The 16,646-nt window shown below is 45.1% G+C and overlaps 1 protein-coding gene across 8 annotated transcripts in view; it reads left to right on the plus strand.

The window, feature by feature from the left end:
- Positions 1-15,461, plus strand: part of ppp1r13bb (protein phosphatase 1, regulatory subunit 13Bb) — a 95,490-nt gene extending 80,029 nt beyond the window's left edge. For all 8 annotated transcript variants that reach the window (XM_045695783.2, XM_045695781.2, XM_045695779.2 and 5 more), the window contains 8 exons: positions 1,869-2,002; positions 2,295-2,739; positions 3,434-4,200; positions 4,395-4,532; positions 4,988-5,121; positions 5,682-5,848; positions 12,455-12,654; positions 12,849-15,461. In XM_045695783.2, the coding sequence (XP_045551739.1) occupies positions 1,869-2,002; positions 2,295-2,739; positions 3,434-4,200; positions 4,395-4,532; positions 4,988-5,121; positions 5,682-5,848; positions 12,455-12,654; positions 12,849-12,890 (2,027 nt within the window). In that variant the 3' untranslated portion in view covers positions 12,891-15,461. The remainder of the gene's footprint in view (positions 1-1,868; positions 2,003-2,294; positions 2,740-3,433; positions 4,201-4,394; positions 4,533-4,987; positions 5,122-5,681; positions 5,849-12,454; positions 12,655-12,848) is intronic.
- Positions 15,462-16,646: the final 1,185 nt, after the last annotated feature.

Raw genomic sequence — 16,646 nt, forward strand, 5'->3', positions numbered from 1 at the left:
AGTTGAGTAAACTGCATAATACATTAATAGTCACCTCTTTATGTATTATAACATTGTTGAAGAAAAGTTTCAAATTAAATCACACTGCATCATAATTTAGGTTTATGGTATGTTTTAAACTTTGCACCATTTTTTTGCACTATGAAATTGTCACCATTAGTAAGTACACTACATAACCAAAAGTATGTGGACACCTTCTCGTCGAACTTCTCATTCCAAAATCATAGGCATTAATATGGAATTGGACCCCTTTGCTGTAATAACAGCCTCCACTCTTCTGGGAAGGCTTTCCACTAGATGTTGGAACATTGCTGCGGGGACTTGCTTCCATTCAGCCACAAGCATTAGTGAGGTTGGGTGCTGATGCTGGGTGATTAGACCTGGCTCGCAGTCAGTATTCCAATTCATCCCGAAGGTGTTCGATGGGGTTGAGGTCAGGGCTCTGTGCAGGCCAGTCAAGTTCTTCCACACAGATCTCGACAAACCATTTCTGTATGGACCTCGCTTTGTGCATGGGGGGCATTGTCATGTTGAAACAGGAAAGGGCCTTCCCCAAACTGTTGACATAAATTTGGAAGCACAGAATCATCTAGAATGTCATTGTATGCTGTAGCGCTAACATTTCCCTTCAATGGAACTAAGGGGCCTAGCCCGAACCATGGAAAATAGCCCCAGACCATTATTCCTCCTCCACCAAACTGTACAGTTGGAACTATGCATTGGGGCAGGTAGCGTTCTGCTGGCATTCGCCAAACCTAGATTTCTCCGTAAGTCTGCCAGATGGTGAAGCGTGTTTCCACTGCTCCAGACGGAGAGCTTTACACCACTCCAGCCAAAGCTTGGCATTGTGCATGGTGATCTTAGGCTTGTGTGCGGCTGTTCCGTCATGGAAACCCATTTCATGACGCTCCCGAGGAGCAGTTATTGTGCTGACGTTGCTTCCAGAGGCAGTTTGGAACACAGTAGTGAGTGTTGCAACCGAGGACAGACTTTTTTATGCGCTACGTGCTTCAGCACTCTGCAGTGCTGTTCTGTGAGATTGTGTGGCCTACCACTTTGCGGCTGAGCCGTTGTTGCTCTTAGATGTTTCCACTTCACAATTACAGCACTTACTGTTGACCGGGGCAGCTTTAGCAGGACAGAAATTTGACGAACTGACTTGTTGGAAAGGTGGCATCCTATGGCTGTGACACATTGAAAGTCACTGAGCTCTTCAGTAAGGCCATTCTACTGCCAATGTTTGTGTATGGGGATTGCATGGCTTTGTGCTTGATTTTATACACCCGTTGGCAGCGGATGTGGCTGAAATAGACAAATCCACTCATTTGAAAGGGTCTCCACATACTTTTGTGTGTGTATATATAGTGTATGTGCATTTGAATCCACATTTGGATTCATGTCAGCAGTGTCAAACCATGCTTACTGTGTGAAACGGCAAGAAGTATTTTCTTCCTTGCCCCACCAACTAGTAACTGGTTTCCATTGAACAGGACCTTAAGTACGTCTCCCTTTCACCCAGCAACAGTGTCTGTACTCTGTAGCGTACCAGCTAGCTCTTTTCTTACGGTTCACCCATCTAAACAAACACTCTCCACACTACTGCATTTGACTGCCCAGTGTAGCAGTATCATCTTTCACACTCACCCCATCATGGCAAACATTCATACCAGTATACTCCTTCCCAATCCTGGTCCTGGCAAAATGTGCATTTGGCTTCTCAGGACCAGGATTGGGTAACACTGATCTATACAGATGTGCTGTATCCCTATCTAGAGAGTTCTACAGCAGTCTCTGCTTTAACACAATTCTCACAGGTAACTCTCTTAGACCACACTCAGCGTGCCCCATTCTCCCCTCTCCACCCTTAGCGAATGAGGCTGGCTGGCCCACCCTTGGCAAGGGCAATGCCTCTCTCAAGCCCCCCGACTGGCCGGAGTCTGGGCCGGACACACAGGGAAAGATTCCCCCTCCGGGCTCCCCTGCTGCTACCACAGCAGACAAGGTCAGTCAATTCTTTGACATTGTTTGTTGTTCGTAAAGCTTTAATAAAAATCATGAGTTGACGCACACCCCAAAATATTGGAGGGGTGCTGACTAACAGAATAGTATATATCGAGTATCTTCACTTTTTTAGTGTTGGACCAACATTTTGTTTTGTCCTCAAAACAACCCCTCGCAGCATGCAACATTTCCCCAAATAACTATAACAGTTGAAATAGTTGGGACAGCGCTTCATCCAAAATTAGTTTGGAGATGTATTTGATGATATTGAATAATTGTTTGCCTCGACCAAGGTGCTGGACTCCAACAAGATGACAATCTCCTCCCCGGTGGCCCCTTCCAAGCCCCAGCCCCCTCCCTACGGCTCCCACCTAACTTCTGCCGGCTCCACCAGCTCTCTGGACCGCCGGCCAGGCCCGCTCCCTAACCCCCCCGGCCCTGTCTGGCCCCGTGTTCCCCCCTCCACCGGCTCCTCCTCCCAGCAGATCCAGCAGCGCATATCGGTGCCCCCCAGCCCGACCTTCCAGCCCAACTCGCCTCTCTTCCCGCCGGGTCTTCCCGGGGATCGGCCTGACCCTGTCCTGGCCGTGGCTGTGCGCCCCTTCGTCCCAGACAGAGGCTCCCGGCCCCAGTCGCCACGCAAGGGCCCGGCCACCATGAACTCCAGCTCCATCTACCACATGTACCTCCAGCAGGCGGCGCCCAAGAGCTACCCGCTCAAGCCTGCGCTCAAAGCAGGTACAAGCAGGGGCAGTTTGGGAGTGAATGAGTATGTTCCAAATCCAATTATGTTTCATTAGACCAGTGTGCACTTATTCACTTCCCTTCACTGATTTGAAAGGAAATGACTGGTATACAAATGATGGCGGAAACTCTCACTATCCTATGCCTCCACCAATCCAATGCTATTAGATTTGTGGGAAATAGGGAACGAGTGCACACTTCAGGAGAAACAAGATATTATTGGGACGCACCCTTGTATGTTGTACCAGTACTATGCATCTTCTTCTTCCTTGAGGAACTGATTTGTCAAGTTTGGTTAAGTGAAAGCAATATGGTGAACACCATCCTTTCACTTACCCAATCACTTACAGATCATTGACAGGAAAGAAAGGTGTGTTTTGGAAGCATTGGATCAGGTTGGTGTCTGGGTAAAATGAAGGAGGGACAGGGAATGGGTGCAGGGGCATAACTCAAAATCAAAGGAGACTGAAGACTGTTTATATATTTTGCTATTGACGGAGACTTGCATGACAAAGAGCAGTGCTGTGAATACTCTTGCTTTTGATTATTAATGCATTAACTGTTGAGGTTTGAGTATCCAGTAATTCCTTGTTAATTTATGAAATCGAGTCAGCGAGCAAGTATGTTATTTGTATTTTCCAGGGTAGTACATCATTGTTTGTTTTTTCCCTCTCGTGTGTGTGTCCAGTGTACGGGAAGCCCGTTCTCCCCTCCGGCTCCACGCCGCCCTCCCCCCTGCCCTTTATGCTGACAGGGGGGCCCTTCCCCGGGCTCCAGGGGCCGGCCAGTGAGGACACTGGGGACAGAGAGGGCCCGGACATAGACGGGGCCCCAGATACCCCTCCGCCCAATGTGGAGAATATCCCGCGGCCCCTCAGCCCCACCAAGCTCACCCCAATGGCCCACTCGCCCCTTCGCTACCAAAGCGACGCCGACCTGGAAACTCTGCGCAAGAAGCTGGCGAACGCCCCGCGGCCCCTCAAGAAGCGAAGCTCCATCACTGAGCCAGAGGGCCCAGCCGGGCCCAACATCCAGAAGCTGCTCTACCAGCGCTTCAATACCCTGGCTGGCGGCATGGAGGGTGGTGGCGCTGGAGCAGGAGGAGCCAGGGCGGGCGGCACACCATTTTACCAGCCCACCAACCTACCCGACTACCCCGGTGACTCGTTGGCAGACGCCGACAACGGGAACCCGCCATGTGAGGACCCGCTCCCTCCCCCACCACCAGCCGTGGCAGAGGGGTCGTCCTCAGAGCCCCTGCCGCCGCCTGACGCCAATGACAACAAGCTGCTGCCCCCGCCACCAGCCCCCGAGGTGCTCAGCCCCCCTGCCCCGGAGGCCTCGGAAGATACCAACAACAATAACCTAGGGGGAGTCTCGGTGGCCACCCTGCCTAGCCCTGTGCCTGAGGTCAGCTCTCCAGAGGTGGTTGCCACCACCCCCTCACAGCAAGTGGTGAGGCTTTCACAAAACACACACACAGCAACAGTATGCATGTTCATGTAGCAGCGGTGAGTTGGATTCTTGGTTTAATGGTTAAGATGTTGGTTTCCGGAGCAAGGGTTTCAGACCCACCTGTGACATGCATACGTCTTTTTTTTTCTTCTCACACTCTTTACTAATGGTCTCTTCCCATCCTTCCCCTACAGGAGAAGCGTACTAACCTGAAGAAGCCCAACTCGGAGCGGACGGGTCACGGCCTGAGGGTGAAGTTCAACCCCCTGGCGCTGCTGCTGGATGCCTCACTGGAGGGCGAGTTTGACCTGGTGCAGAGGATTATCTACGAGGTCTGACTCTGTCGCTCGCACACACAATTTGTTTATTTTAGTAATTTAGCAGACGCTCTTATCCAGTAGTGGGTGTATACATTTTCATACCGGTCCCCCGTAGGGTCAAACCCACAATCCTGGCATTACGAGCGCCATGCTCTACCAACTGAGCCACACGGGACAAACACACAGATACAAACAAACAAACACACATTCTCTCTCTATTTGCATCTATTTGAACTGTGCTGACAGCATTGTAAACTAGTCTGTCTTTTAGTGTTTTCTTCATGTTTTTCAGCTGTGTGTGGGCTAGTAAACCTGTCAGAATTGAATTGTGGTGTGTTTGTGGTTGATCTTGGCGTGTCACTTGACTTCTGAACTCTTAGAAATGCTTATTAGAAAAGAAATGAAGCTCAGTCCACTTCTGTGTAGGGATCAAATTGGGACCAGCTCACCCCTGTGTTCTTCCCCAGGTGAAGAACCCCAGCACGGCCAATGACGAGGGCATAACCCCGCTGCACAACGCAGTGTGCGCCGGACACCACCACATTGTCAAGTTCCTGCTCGACTTCGGAGTAAACGTCAACGCTGCCGACAGCGACGGCTGGTGAGCAGCCACACACCACCTGCACACAAGGGACCGTTTTTCTTCTATACTGAAAGTGCAGTACTTGAAAACTTGACTGCTGACATGGACACTTTTTGAGGATTGTATTAACACAGTGAACTAATGAACATAATACTACAATAGCGTTTGAGTGAACTATCCCTTTAAGACACAATTCCCTTATTTGCGTCTGTTTAGCTTTAGTTACGCCATTTTATTGATGCCTCCAAAAACAAGGCTTCAGCTATGTTGTGATTTTGCTATTTGTGACATACTTGCTTTCATAGTGTTGTATTTACTTAAACAATTCATCCACTCACCTGCACCAAGGAACCCCCTATTTATTACCAGAGCACAGCTCTTTTCATACATTGTCACTGCAGAATAGATAAACGCATGAATGTCCTCAATGAGGCAATTCATTTTGCAGCATACACAATATACATACAGACAAAAGCACCAATTCTGAAGTTTTTTTATTGCCTATGATTACCTTCCCTAGAGGCAATTGGTCTCCATGAAACTATTGTAACGCCTCCATTTTGTGTGTCTCTCTACAGGACACCCCTGCACTGTGCAGCCTCCTGTAACAGCGTTCACCTGTGCAAGTTGCTGGTGGAGTCAGGGGCGGCCATCTTCGCCAGCACCATCAGCGACGTGGAGACGGCGGCAGACAAGTGTGAAGAGATGGAGGAGGGCTACATCCAGTGCTCTCAGTTTCTGTACGGTGAGAATACTGGAGGGTCATTGTTGCAGGGAATTACATTGACCGGGTCTCCCTCTGCATCCAGAAGGGTACCCTATTCCCTATCTAGTGCACTACTTTTCAGCAGGGCCCATAGGGCAACTAGACTAGACAACTAGAATATATTTGTTGTATATATTCTTAAAGGTAGACTCAGCAATATGATGTAGATGCAGAAAGTAAATAGCATAGTGGGTCAATTTCCACAACAACTAAGAGTGTTGAAGAGGAGGTTCAACTTCTCTTCTGTTTTGGTACCCTGGCTACCATGCTCTCCAACAGCGTGAAACGAATTAGAATGTCGCTGGATTGGATAGCTTCCGTTTTACTAGCTCCTGACCAATTCTGCTATTTTGTGTTTTTTCACGCTGATCGTAACTTTTTTTGTATTTGTTTCCGTCCTCGTTTCCTAAGACCGAAAAGAGCATTTAAACATCAGAACAGCAATCACTAACCTTGCTTTGGATGAAGATTTCTACTTCAATGAGTCGGTGGCGCAGGACATAATGCTTACCCCAAACCAGGCTCTAATTACCGAGACTCTGAGAAGAAAGAGACAGCGTGAGGCCGAAGTGCGGGCACCCTGACAAAACTACACTGAACAAAAGTATAAACGCAGCATGTAAAGTGTTGGTCCCATGTTTCATGAGCTGAAATAAAAGATCCCAGAAATGTTCCATACACACAAAGCGTATATCTCTCAAATTTTGGGCGCAAATTTGTTTACATCCCTGTTAGTGTGCTTTTCTCCTTTGCAAAGATAATCCATGGCATATAAAGAAGCTGATTAAACAGCATGATCATTACACAGGTGCATCTTGTGCTGGGGACAATAAAAGGCCACTCTAAAATGTGCAATTTTGTTACACAACACAATGCCACAGATGTCTCAAGTTGAGGGAACCAGGAATGTCCACCAGAACTGTTGCCAGAGAATTTAATGTTAATTTCTCTATCATAAACCACCTACAAAAAATATTTTCTCGAATTTAGCAGTATGTCCAACAACTGGCCTCACAACTGCAGACCACGTACATGTATGGTGTCTTGTGGGCGAGTGGATTGCAGATGTCAGTGTTGTGAACAGAGTGCCCCATGGTGGCAGTGGGGTTATGGTATGAGCAGGCATAAGTTACGGACAACGAACACAATTGCATTTTATCGATGGCAATTTGAATGCACAGAGATGTCATGATGAGATCCTGAGGCCCATTTTCGTGGCATTCATCCGCTGCCATCACCTCATGTTTCAGCATAATATTGCACTGCCCCATGTTGCAAGGATCTGTACACAATTCTTGGAAACTGAAGATGTCCCAGTTCTTCCATAGCTTGCATACTCACTAGAGATGTCACGCATTGAGCATGTTTGGGATGCTCTGGATCGACATGTACGACAGCGTGTTCCAGTTCCCGCCAATATCCAGCAACTTCACACAGCCATAGAAAAGGTGTGGGACAATATTCCACAGGCCACAATCAACAGCCTGATCAACTCTATGCTATAGATGCCCCTCGCTTTTTTAAATATATATTTTTATCTGTGACCAACAGATGCATATCTATATTCCCAGTAATGCAAAATCAATACATTAGAGCATAATGAATTTATTTCAATTGACTGATTTCCTTATATGAACTCAGTAAAATATTTGAAATTGTTGCATATTGCGTTTTTTTGTTCAGTATACGTCGGCGAGTGAATAAACCACCTCTACCCTCCATTCTATTGCCGAACGTATAATCACTAGAACAAACTGGACAAGATCCTTTCGAGACTATCCAATCAACAGGACCTGAAGAGCTGTAATATCCTATGTTTCTTGGAGTTGTGGCTGAACAAGGACACGCCCCCAGGTGGTGAAGGTAGGAAACATCTCGACTTCGTTGACCCACAACACTGGGGCGCGTGCTCAGACCCCTCCTGTACTCCATGTTCACCCACGACTGCATGGCCATGCACGCCTCCAACTCAATCATCAAGTTTGCAGACGACACAACAGTAGTGGGCTTGATTACCAACAACGACGAGACAGCCTACAGGAAGGAGGTGAGGGCACTCGGAGTGTGGTGTCAGGTAAACAACCGCTCACTCAATGTCAGCAAAACAAATGAGATGATCGTGGACTTCAGGAAACAGCAGAGGGAGCACCCCCCTATCCACATCGAAGGGACAGCAGTGGAGAACGTGGAAAGTTTTAAGTTCCTCGGCGTACACATCACAGACAAACTGAAATTGTCCACCCACACAGACAGTGTGGTGAAGAAGGCGCAACAGCGCCTCTTCAACCTCAGGAGGCTGAAGAAATTTGGCTTGTCACCCAAAACCCTGACAAATGTTTACAGATGCACAATCGAGAGCATCCTGTTGGGCTGTATGACAGCCTGGTACAGTAACTGCACCGTCCTCAACGGCAAGGCTCTCCAGAGGGTGGTACGGTCTGCACAACGCATCACCGGTGGCAAACTACCTGCCCTCCATGACACCTAAAGCATCCGATGTCACAGGAAGGTCAAAAAGATCATCAAGGACATCAACCACCCGAGCCCCTGCCTGTTCACACGGTTACCATCCAGAAGGCAAGGTCAGTACAGGTGCATCAAAGCTGGGACCAAGAGACTGGAAAAACAGCTTCTATCTCAAGGCCATCAGACTGCTAAACAGCGATCACTAACTCGGAGAGGCTGCTGCCTACATTGAGACCCAATCTCTGGCCACTTTAATAAATGGATCACTAGTCACTTTATACAATGCCACTCTAAATAATGCCACTTTAATAATGTTTACATATCTTACATTACATGTATATTCTGTATTTTATACCATCTATTGCACCTTGCTTATGCCGCTTGGCCATCGCTCATCCATATACTTATATGTACATATTCTCATTCACCCCTTTTAGATTTGTGTGTATTAGGGAATTTTTAGATTACTTGTTAGATATTACTGCTCATTCGGAACTAGAAGCCCAAGCATTTCGCTACACTCACATTAACATCTGCTAACCCTGTGTATGTGACAAATAACATTTTATTTGATAATATACATTTAGCTGTGTTTTCTATGCATCAGCAGGACAGAACAGCAGCTTCGGGTAAACTCAAGGGGCGAGGTGTGTGTCTTAACAGTTGGTGCGCGATCTCTAATATAATAAGTCTCAAGGTTCTGCTCGCCTGAGTTAGAATACTTCATCATACGCTATAGACTGTTTTAATCTGTTTTCCGTAGCGGTCTATTTACCACAAATCAATGCTGGTACGAAAACGACACTCAGCGAGCTGTATAGGGCCATAAGCAAACAAAATGCCCATTCAGAGGCGCTGCTCCTAATGGCTGGTGATTTTAACTGAAATTTGTCTCACCTAATTTCTACCAGCATGTCACCTGTGCAACTAGAGGCAAAAACACTCTTGATCACCTTTACTCCACACACATAAACGCATACAAAGCTCTCTCTCGCCCACCATTTGGCAAATCTGACTATAACGCTATCCTCTTGATTTCCTGCTTACAAGCAAAGACCAGGGAGGTTTTCCAATGCCTCGCAAAGGATGGCACCTATTGGTAGATGTGTGAGAAAAAAATGTAAGCAGACATTGAATATCCCTTTGAGCATGGTGAAGTTATTAATGACACTTTGGATGATGTATCAATACACCAAGTCACTGGCTGGTTATAATAAACCATGTTTCTGGTATTACATCAAACTAGCTTACAGAGCAGCTATAGCTAAGTAGCCAGCTAACTTTGTAGCCATGGATTGTGCACCTTCCGTTGTTTAGCTAAGTAGCTAGCTGGTTCATGTTTTCTTTTTGTAACCAGAGCAGATGAAAGCAACATTCACCTCCACAAATGTTGTTTACATTGATTACCATACTGAATGAAGCAGTTAAGGGACCTCATGGGCATCCTTAACTTTTTCACTTAACTTAACGGGGAAATCCACCTTAAAATGTTTTGTGCAACTTACTTAGTTAAAGAAACTATAGGGGAAAAGATGAGAAAAATTAAGGTGTTTTATGCAACCGGGCCCAGGACCCTGAACAGCTTCTACCCCCAAGTTATAAGACTGCTAAATAGTTAGTTAACCAAATAGCTGCCGGACTATCTGCATTACCCCTTTTTGCACTACTTTTTTTTACTCATCACATACGCTGCTGCTACTGGCCTCACAACCGCAGACCATGTGTAACCACGCCAGCCCAAGTCCCCCACATCCGACTTCTTCACCTGCGGGATCGTCTGAGGGGGGCTGCTGAGGACTATTTCTGTCTGTAATAAAGCCCCTTTATGTGGAAAAACTCATTCTGATTGGCTGGGCCTGGCTCCCCAGTAGGTGGGCCTGGCTCCCAAGTGGATGGGCCTCAGTGGCGGTCAGTGCCGTTTCAGATGAGGGAGGACAATTAGATTTTTTTCATGATCATGGCCTTATTTCTATTACAGCATATTGGATGACTGTCATTCATATTCCATTCACCCAGTTAAATGTAACAACAATAGGTTTAGGCTACTACATGATACTCACATTTTTTCCAAACCCATCATGAGGTTGCTACAACCTAGCCTATGAATGACAGTTTATAACATAGTTGCAGAGGTCGAGAGACAAATTTGATGTGACACACTGTGCCACATGGAGAGACAGTGACATTCAATACTGCCTTGCACACTCTTGCCTGCATCTAGCTGATATTGGGTGAAATCATTAGTTTAACAGTTGCAAACGAGAGTTTCTATTGGACAAATTCAGGTATGTTTATCCCCGTTTTTGTTCCGTTTGCTTCTGTATCAGAAATGTTTTTCAACAGAATTTCCAGAATGATCACCCATAAACACAGTTCAGTTTCATATCAGCCACGTTGTATTCCTTCTCGCATCTACGTTATGCGCTCTCCTTTCACCTCTTCCCTTCACTAGTGGACTTCAAAGCACAAAACATCAGCTGTATGTGACCAGGTGAAAAAACCTTTCCAAGCCAAACTGCTACACACAGCCTACATCGTTGTCACCATATTAGCTAAAGTAACGTCAGTCAGCATAGCTAATAGAACTAACGCCTTAGGAAACCCGCTAAGTCATGCGTTAGTGTACAGTAACGTTAGTGTACAGTCAGTAAGCAGTTACACCGGCGGGCAACATGGCAATAAATTAGTAAAACCAAAAGTTTACCTTAACTTGGAAGAGTTCCAGTCTTGTGTTGGATAGTCATAGCCAGCTAACTAACATAGCATCCCTCAGTTTGAGCAGTGTGTTTCAGTAGGCTAAACTAGCTAGCCATATTTGCTAGCTAAGTGAAACTGAAAGTGAGAAAATATAATCTCTCTCTCTTGCTTCTCCTTTTACGAAGAAATTAATTTGTTCAAAACTGTTCAACTATATGAGTAAACTACTCACCACATTTTATGCACTCCAGTGCTAGCTAACTGTAGCTTATGCTTTCAGTACTAGATTAATTCTCTGATCCTTTGATTGGGTGGACAACATGTCAGTTCATGCTGCCAGAGCTCTGATAGGTTGGAGGATGTCCTCTGCAAGTTGTCATAATTGCTGTGTAAGTCTATGGAAGGGGGTAAGAACCATGAGCCTCCTAGGTTTTGTATTGAAGTCAATGTACTTAGAGGAGGATGGAAACTAGCTGTCCTCCAGAGTGCTGTTGATGCTACTGTAGACCTTTGCAAAATAGTGTGTTTTAATGAATGAATTGGTGATGTGATTATATTTAGTATAGTTTTATCTAAAACATTTTTTTTTAATGAAATTCACTGAGGATGGTCCTCCCCAATGCTAAAATTAAGGCAGTTTAAACAAATTTAAAAACATTGCACTGTGTTATTTACACACTTGTCTTAGTATGCCTCCATTATGATGAACATTTTTTGTTTCCTTGACAGAAAAATGTATCTCCTGACTGTGCATTTTCAGCAGTTCTTACTATTGCCACTAGAGGGCGATCAGCGGATTTGTAAGGGTTTTACAATTTAGTCATTTAGCAGACGCTCTTATCCAGAGCGACTTACAGTAGTGAATGCAGACATTTCATTTCTAAACATTATTTTTATTTATTTTTTCTGTGCTGGCCCCCCGTGGGAATCGAACCCACAACCCTGGTGTTGCAAACACCATGCTCTACCAACTGAGCTACAGGGAAGAAGTTGACTGTTTTTCTGCTTGCCACTTTGCTAACCGTTCTCAGCTGTTAGCCACCAATGCCTCGATTAAAAAATGTAAATAAAATTTTCCTTGACAGACTAATTATTCTCCTCTTTGATTGTGCATTTTTGGCTGATTTGTCGGTGTCTTCTCCCAAATCTAATAGCTGAGGCCTAGCAGTTTCTTACTGCCAATAAAAACGGATTGCAATTTTTTTTCAAGTCATTACGGAATTATTTAATGTAACAAATTAAACCTTGTAAACAATTCAGGGTAATTCATGGTAACCTCGTAAACAATTAATTTAGACCTGCCGTTTATTTGAACCAGTTAATTTTGAGACATGCCGTTACCTGGTTATTAAAAGAGACAGGCAGCGTTTAACTGAAATGATAACTATAGTTACTTAATATAGTACCTGTGTGTTCTACCAGGTGTCCAGGAAAAGCTGGGCGTGATGAACAAGGGGGCGGTGTATGCGCTGTGGGAGTACGAGGCCCAGAGCCCAGATGAGCTGTCTTTCGGCGAGGGCGACGCCATTACCATCCTGCGGCGGCAAGACGACAGCGAGACCGAGTGGTGGTGGGGCCGCCTGGACCACAGGGAGGGTTATGTACCCCGCAACCTGCTGGGGGTGAGGCCTGTCAAATGCGCACATTCTCACGCACACCTGTTGGGATGAGGCCTGCTCGCCGCTTACCCCTGGGCTCATGCGTTGTTCCCTAGTTTTCAACTACATTGTGGCTGTGTTTGGCAGTACTGGCCCTCTCTGATGTATAACCACTCTCTGTCTCTCTACCGCTCTCTCTCTCCCTCTCTACCTTGCAGCTCTACCCCAGGATAAAACCTCGTCAGCGCTCCCTGGCTTAGCCCCTCTGCCCCTTCCTTGGGTGAAAAACTGGACTACAGGCAGGCGTGGCTGAAGACTGGCGGAGTGGGGCGGCCTGGTGCTCCCCTACTGCCACAGTTTCCCCCTCCTCCCTGTAACCCTGGCTATGGGACACCGGACAGTGTTCAACACTGACACACACACACACAGACCCCAGAAAAGACAGGATCCCTCTGCTACCCCTTTTTGGTCGACCAAACCCCACTCTGCTCTCTCTCACTCTCTCCTTTCAGCTTTATTTAAATCCTGGTGTGTGTGTGTGTGTGTGGGTGTGTGTGTGTGTGTGTGTGTGTGTGTGTGTGTGTGTGTGTGTGTGTGTGTGTGTGTGTGTGTGTGTGTGTGTGTGTGTGTGTGTGTGTGTGTGTGTGTGTGTGTGTGTGTGTGTGTGTGTGTGTGTGTGTGTGAGAAAAGCTGGAGCACAAGGTTCAGTGGAGAATCAAGCACTAACCAGTAGTGGGGTTTTTTGGACACTGCTCAGTCATTCAGCGGACAGGACATTCACCCCTAGTGCTTACCTCTGACGGTTGATGATGTGTGTCTGTCTGGAGAGGGTAATGTGTGTTTTGTGGTTTCAGTGTGTGTGTGAATAGTTTAGAGGGCTTTGTGTGTTTGGAAAGTGTGTGTGTTTAAGGACTAGAGAGAGGGGGCTTGTGTGTGTGATATGTGGATGGTGTATGTGTACCAGTGTTAATTTAGTCAATAACTGACGAAAAATATTAGTCAACCTATTTTTCCTGATGAAAACTAATGATGATAACGAGATGCCATGAAAAAAACAATAACTAACAATTTTGTTTTCTTTTTAGTTGACGAAAACGTGACTAGACGAGAATTCCACGTGTGACTAATGAACATTCAATTTGACATGAAGCTCCCTTTAGTCTGTTTTGTCCAGTCATAAACATGCATGCCTTTGCAGAATATTGAATGCAATCCTCTCATTGGCTAAATTAACGTCATTTCAGTTGCAGGGTCTGATTGAGCTGATCGCCCGGCTCTCCCACACAGCTCCCGGCGGTCACTTCATTAACTTGTGTATCTTTTGAACTGATGCTCAGGACACTTCAATTGTAACTAACCTAAACTAGAAACAATGTAGGCTATTTTTGCTTTGATGCTGCACTCGCGGCCCACTAATACGAGTGCAGTTTCTTTTATTGAAAATATGAATGCGATTTGCTTAATATTATGAGTACAGTAATATTTCTGGCATTGTTGGAAAACTCAGATTCCCCCCCTTCAAGGGAGTCAATGTTATTTATCCCCATCCCAAGTTTATGATGGGAGAAAAAGCTGCCTAGTTGGACAAGGCTATCTTAATGTGCACATGATGACTGAAAGATTATGTATGATGAGTCTAACAGGTCAAGAATGTGTGTTTGCTGTGAAGAGGGGTGAGAGTTTGAGGTCTGTACAAGGGTGCGCCAGATATTCTGAATGTTATGTACAATCATAACAGGGATTTTGAATTTCCCTCTATCGATATGAACAAAGAGTACCTATATCAATTCTGTAGGTCGCTTGCTAAGTCGTTTCCGAATTAGCCGTAATTTTTTAACTGTCCTAACTTACTTTTCCATCATAGCTTCTTTCCCTTTTCAAATGATAGGGATTCTTTAGGGATTTGACAATGCCCTTCCACATGATAAAACTTTAAGGCCTACTTAGGTTATTTTCCCAAAGTAAAAAACATATGTTCCTGGATTTCAGTCCCAGGTATAGCACTCCTCATTAGTAAAGTGTGTTGGATTGAAATTTCCCCAAAAAATTATCTTCAAGGAATGAAGCATTCATCCCCTAATTTTCTTGTGCTGTCAGGGCCATGCTATCATAACATACCCTTTTTAACTATTTACAATTTGTCACGTTAAGTGCCCTGCTTTAGTTATAGAAGTTATCAGCAAAAACTAACTTTATTTTACCAAAAACGTTTAAAGCTTCACTCAACTTGTCAGCTCCTCCAAAGAGGTGTGTCCAACCATTGCCAATGTAGATTGAGATTTGTGAAAGTGGTGTATGTGATGAACAGGGATGCAGTGTCCTATGCGTTTGCTTTCATGCAGTGAAGGAACCCTCCTGTGTGTGCGTGTGTGTGCGGGGGTGTGTGTGTGTGTGTGTGTGAGAGAGAGATGCGTCAGGTCTCACTCACCATAGAGCCATGATCAGGGGGGTCCTCACCACTTCACTTTAGGCGCGTGTGAAAGTGTTTTAATTGAGCACTTGATCAAACCCATGCTCTTACAAATCCGATAGGTGTGGCCATTCAAGCAGAATGACATTTACATAACACTAAGGTATTCTTTTGTTGTATTACCCCTACTTTCCGCCTGACCTTGTTTCCAGTTCTGTGAGATGAGATTTGTACCTTGCCCGGCAAGGCAGGAAAAGAGCTTTACCCTAATAATCTCTGTAAATACTGAGATGAGTATGTTTGACTGTCTGCTGTATGAAGACTCATTGACTTGTGGGGGTTCTGTAAGCATTAAGGATGCAGTACTTACACATTCTGTTCTGTAAATGTGCACAATAAAAACAATTCCCCGCATGACAAATGGTGTAGTCAGTTTCCTTTTTTTGTGGTCCCATGGTTTGCTTGCAATCATTTTTTTTGTCTTACAGCAGTGGTCACTAACCCTGGTCCTTGAAAGCTTCAGTGTGCTCTCAAGCCCTTTTATGGGGAAAAACAAATTCTGATTGGTTGAGCCTGGCTTCCCAGTGGGTGGGGCTGGCTCCCAAGTGGTGGGCATATGCCCTCCCAGGCCCACCCATGGCTGCACCCCTGCCCAGTCATGTGAAATCCATAGATTAGGTCCTAGTGAATTTATTTCAATTGACTGATTTCCTTCTATGAACTTGAACTCAGTAAAATCTTAGAAATTGTTGAATGTTATATTTTTGTTTAGTATAATTCTCATCCTGAGGCCTCATTTATTAAAACCAGGGATTGTCAGCAAGTGTCCTGTCGACCGGATTGGTTCTGCAAGCAATTTGATGTGGCCCGCCAAGAACAAAATATTTTTAATAAAAGTAAACATTTCTAATGCAGTGATGTCACAACAAACCAAATTATATTGGCGACCATTGGCAGTGGTTGATGCTTTAATGGTGCAGATAATGCTTGTTTTTGGTACATAACGTGTCCTCTGGTCAAGAAAATGACCTTGCGGGATAACTTAGGTGCATGAATTTCACCTTTACAGCCATGTTTTCATCATCCACTATTCCAAACCAGTACTCATAGCAGAGAACTACAAAATCAGATGCTCGCACATTCACTATCGTTTGCTAAGTCAAACTTAATGGTATAGTTTGTGTCCCTGGAAACACTGCACCTACTGTACATCCAGGTTTCCAGCCAACCTTTTTATGCAAGTAAAGTACATGTCAGACAAATGTCATGACAGGCCTGATGGAAACGGAAAATGGGTAAACTTTCCAAATGTCGACAAAACAATACGCTAGATAAGGTGGTATTTTTTTCTCTGTAAAAGGTATTATGCGAGAAATGTCGGTGGATAAGCTTTTATGTGCAAAACAGTATATTGAAAACCATATCAAAGTAAATTTGGACTCGTTGGGAAAGCATGAGGTTGATTTAAACTACAGATTAAATAAAATTATTAACTTCAGTGTGTTGAAACAACCTGGTCTCAGAACATTTCGTATTATTCTCTACGTAAATCTGTACACTACATTTAGTATGATATGTTTGGTATGGTTACATAAGAAAGATGGTT

Source organism: Salmo salar, chromosome 15 (assembly GCF_965601325.2).
Source record: "Salmo salar chromosome 15, fSalSal1, whole genome shotgun sequence".
Taxonomy (NCBI): domain Eukaryota; kingdom Metazoa; phylum Chordata; class Actinopteri; order Salmoniformes; family Salmonidae; genus Salmo; species Salmo salar.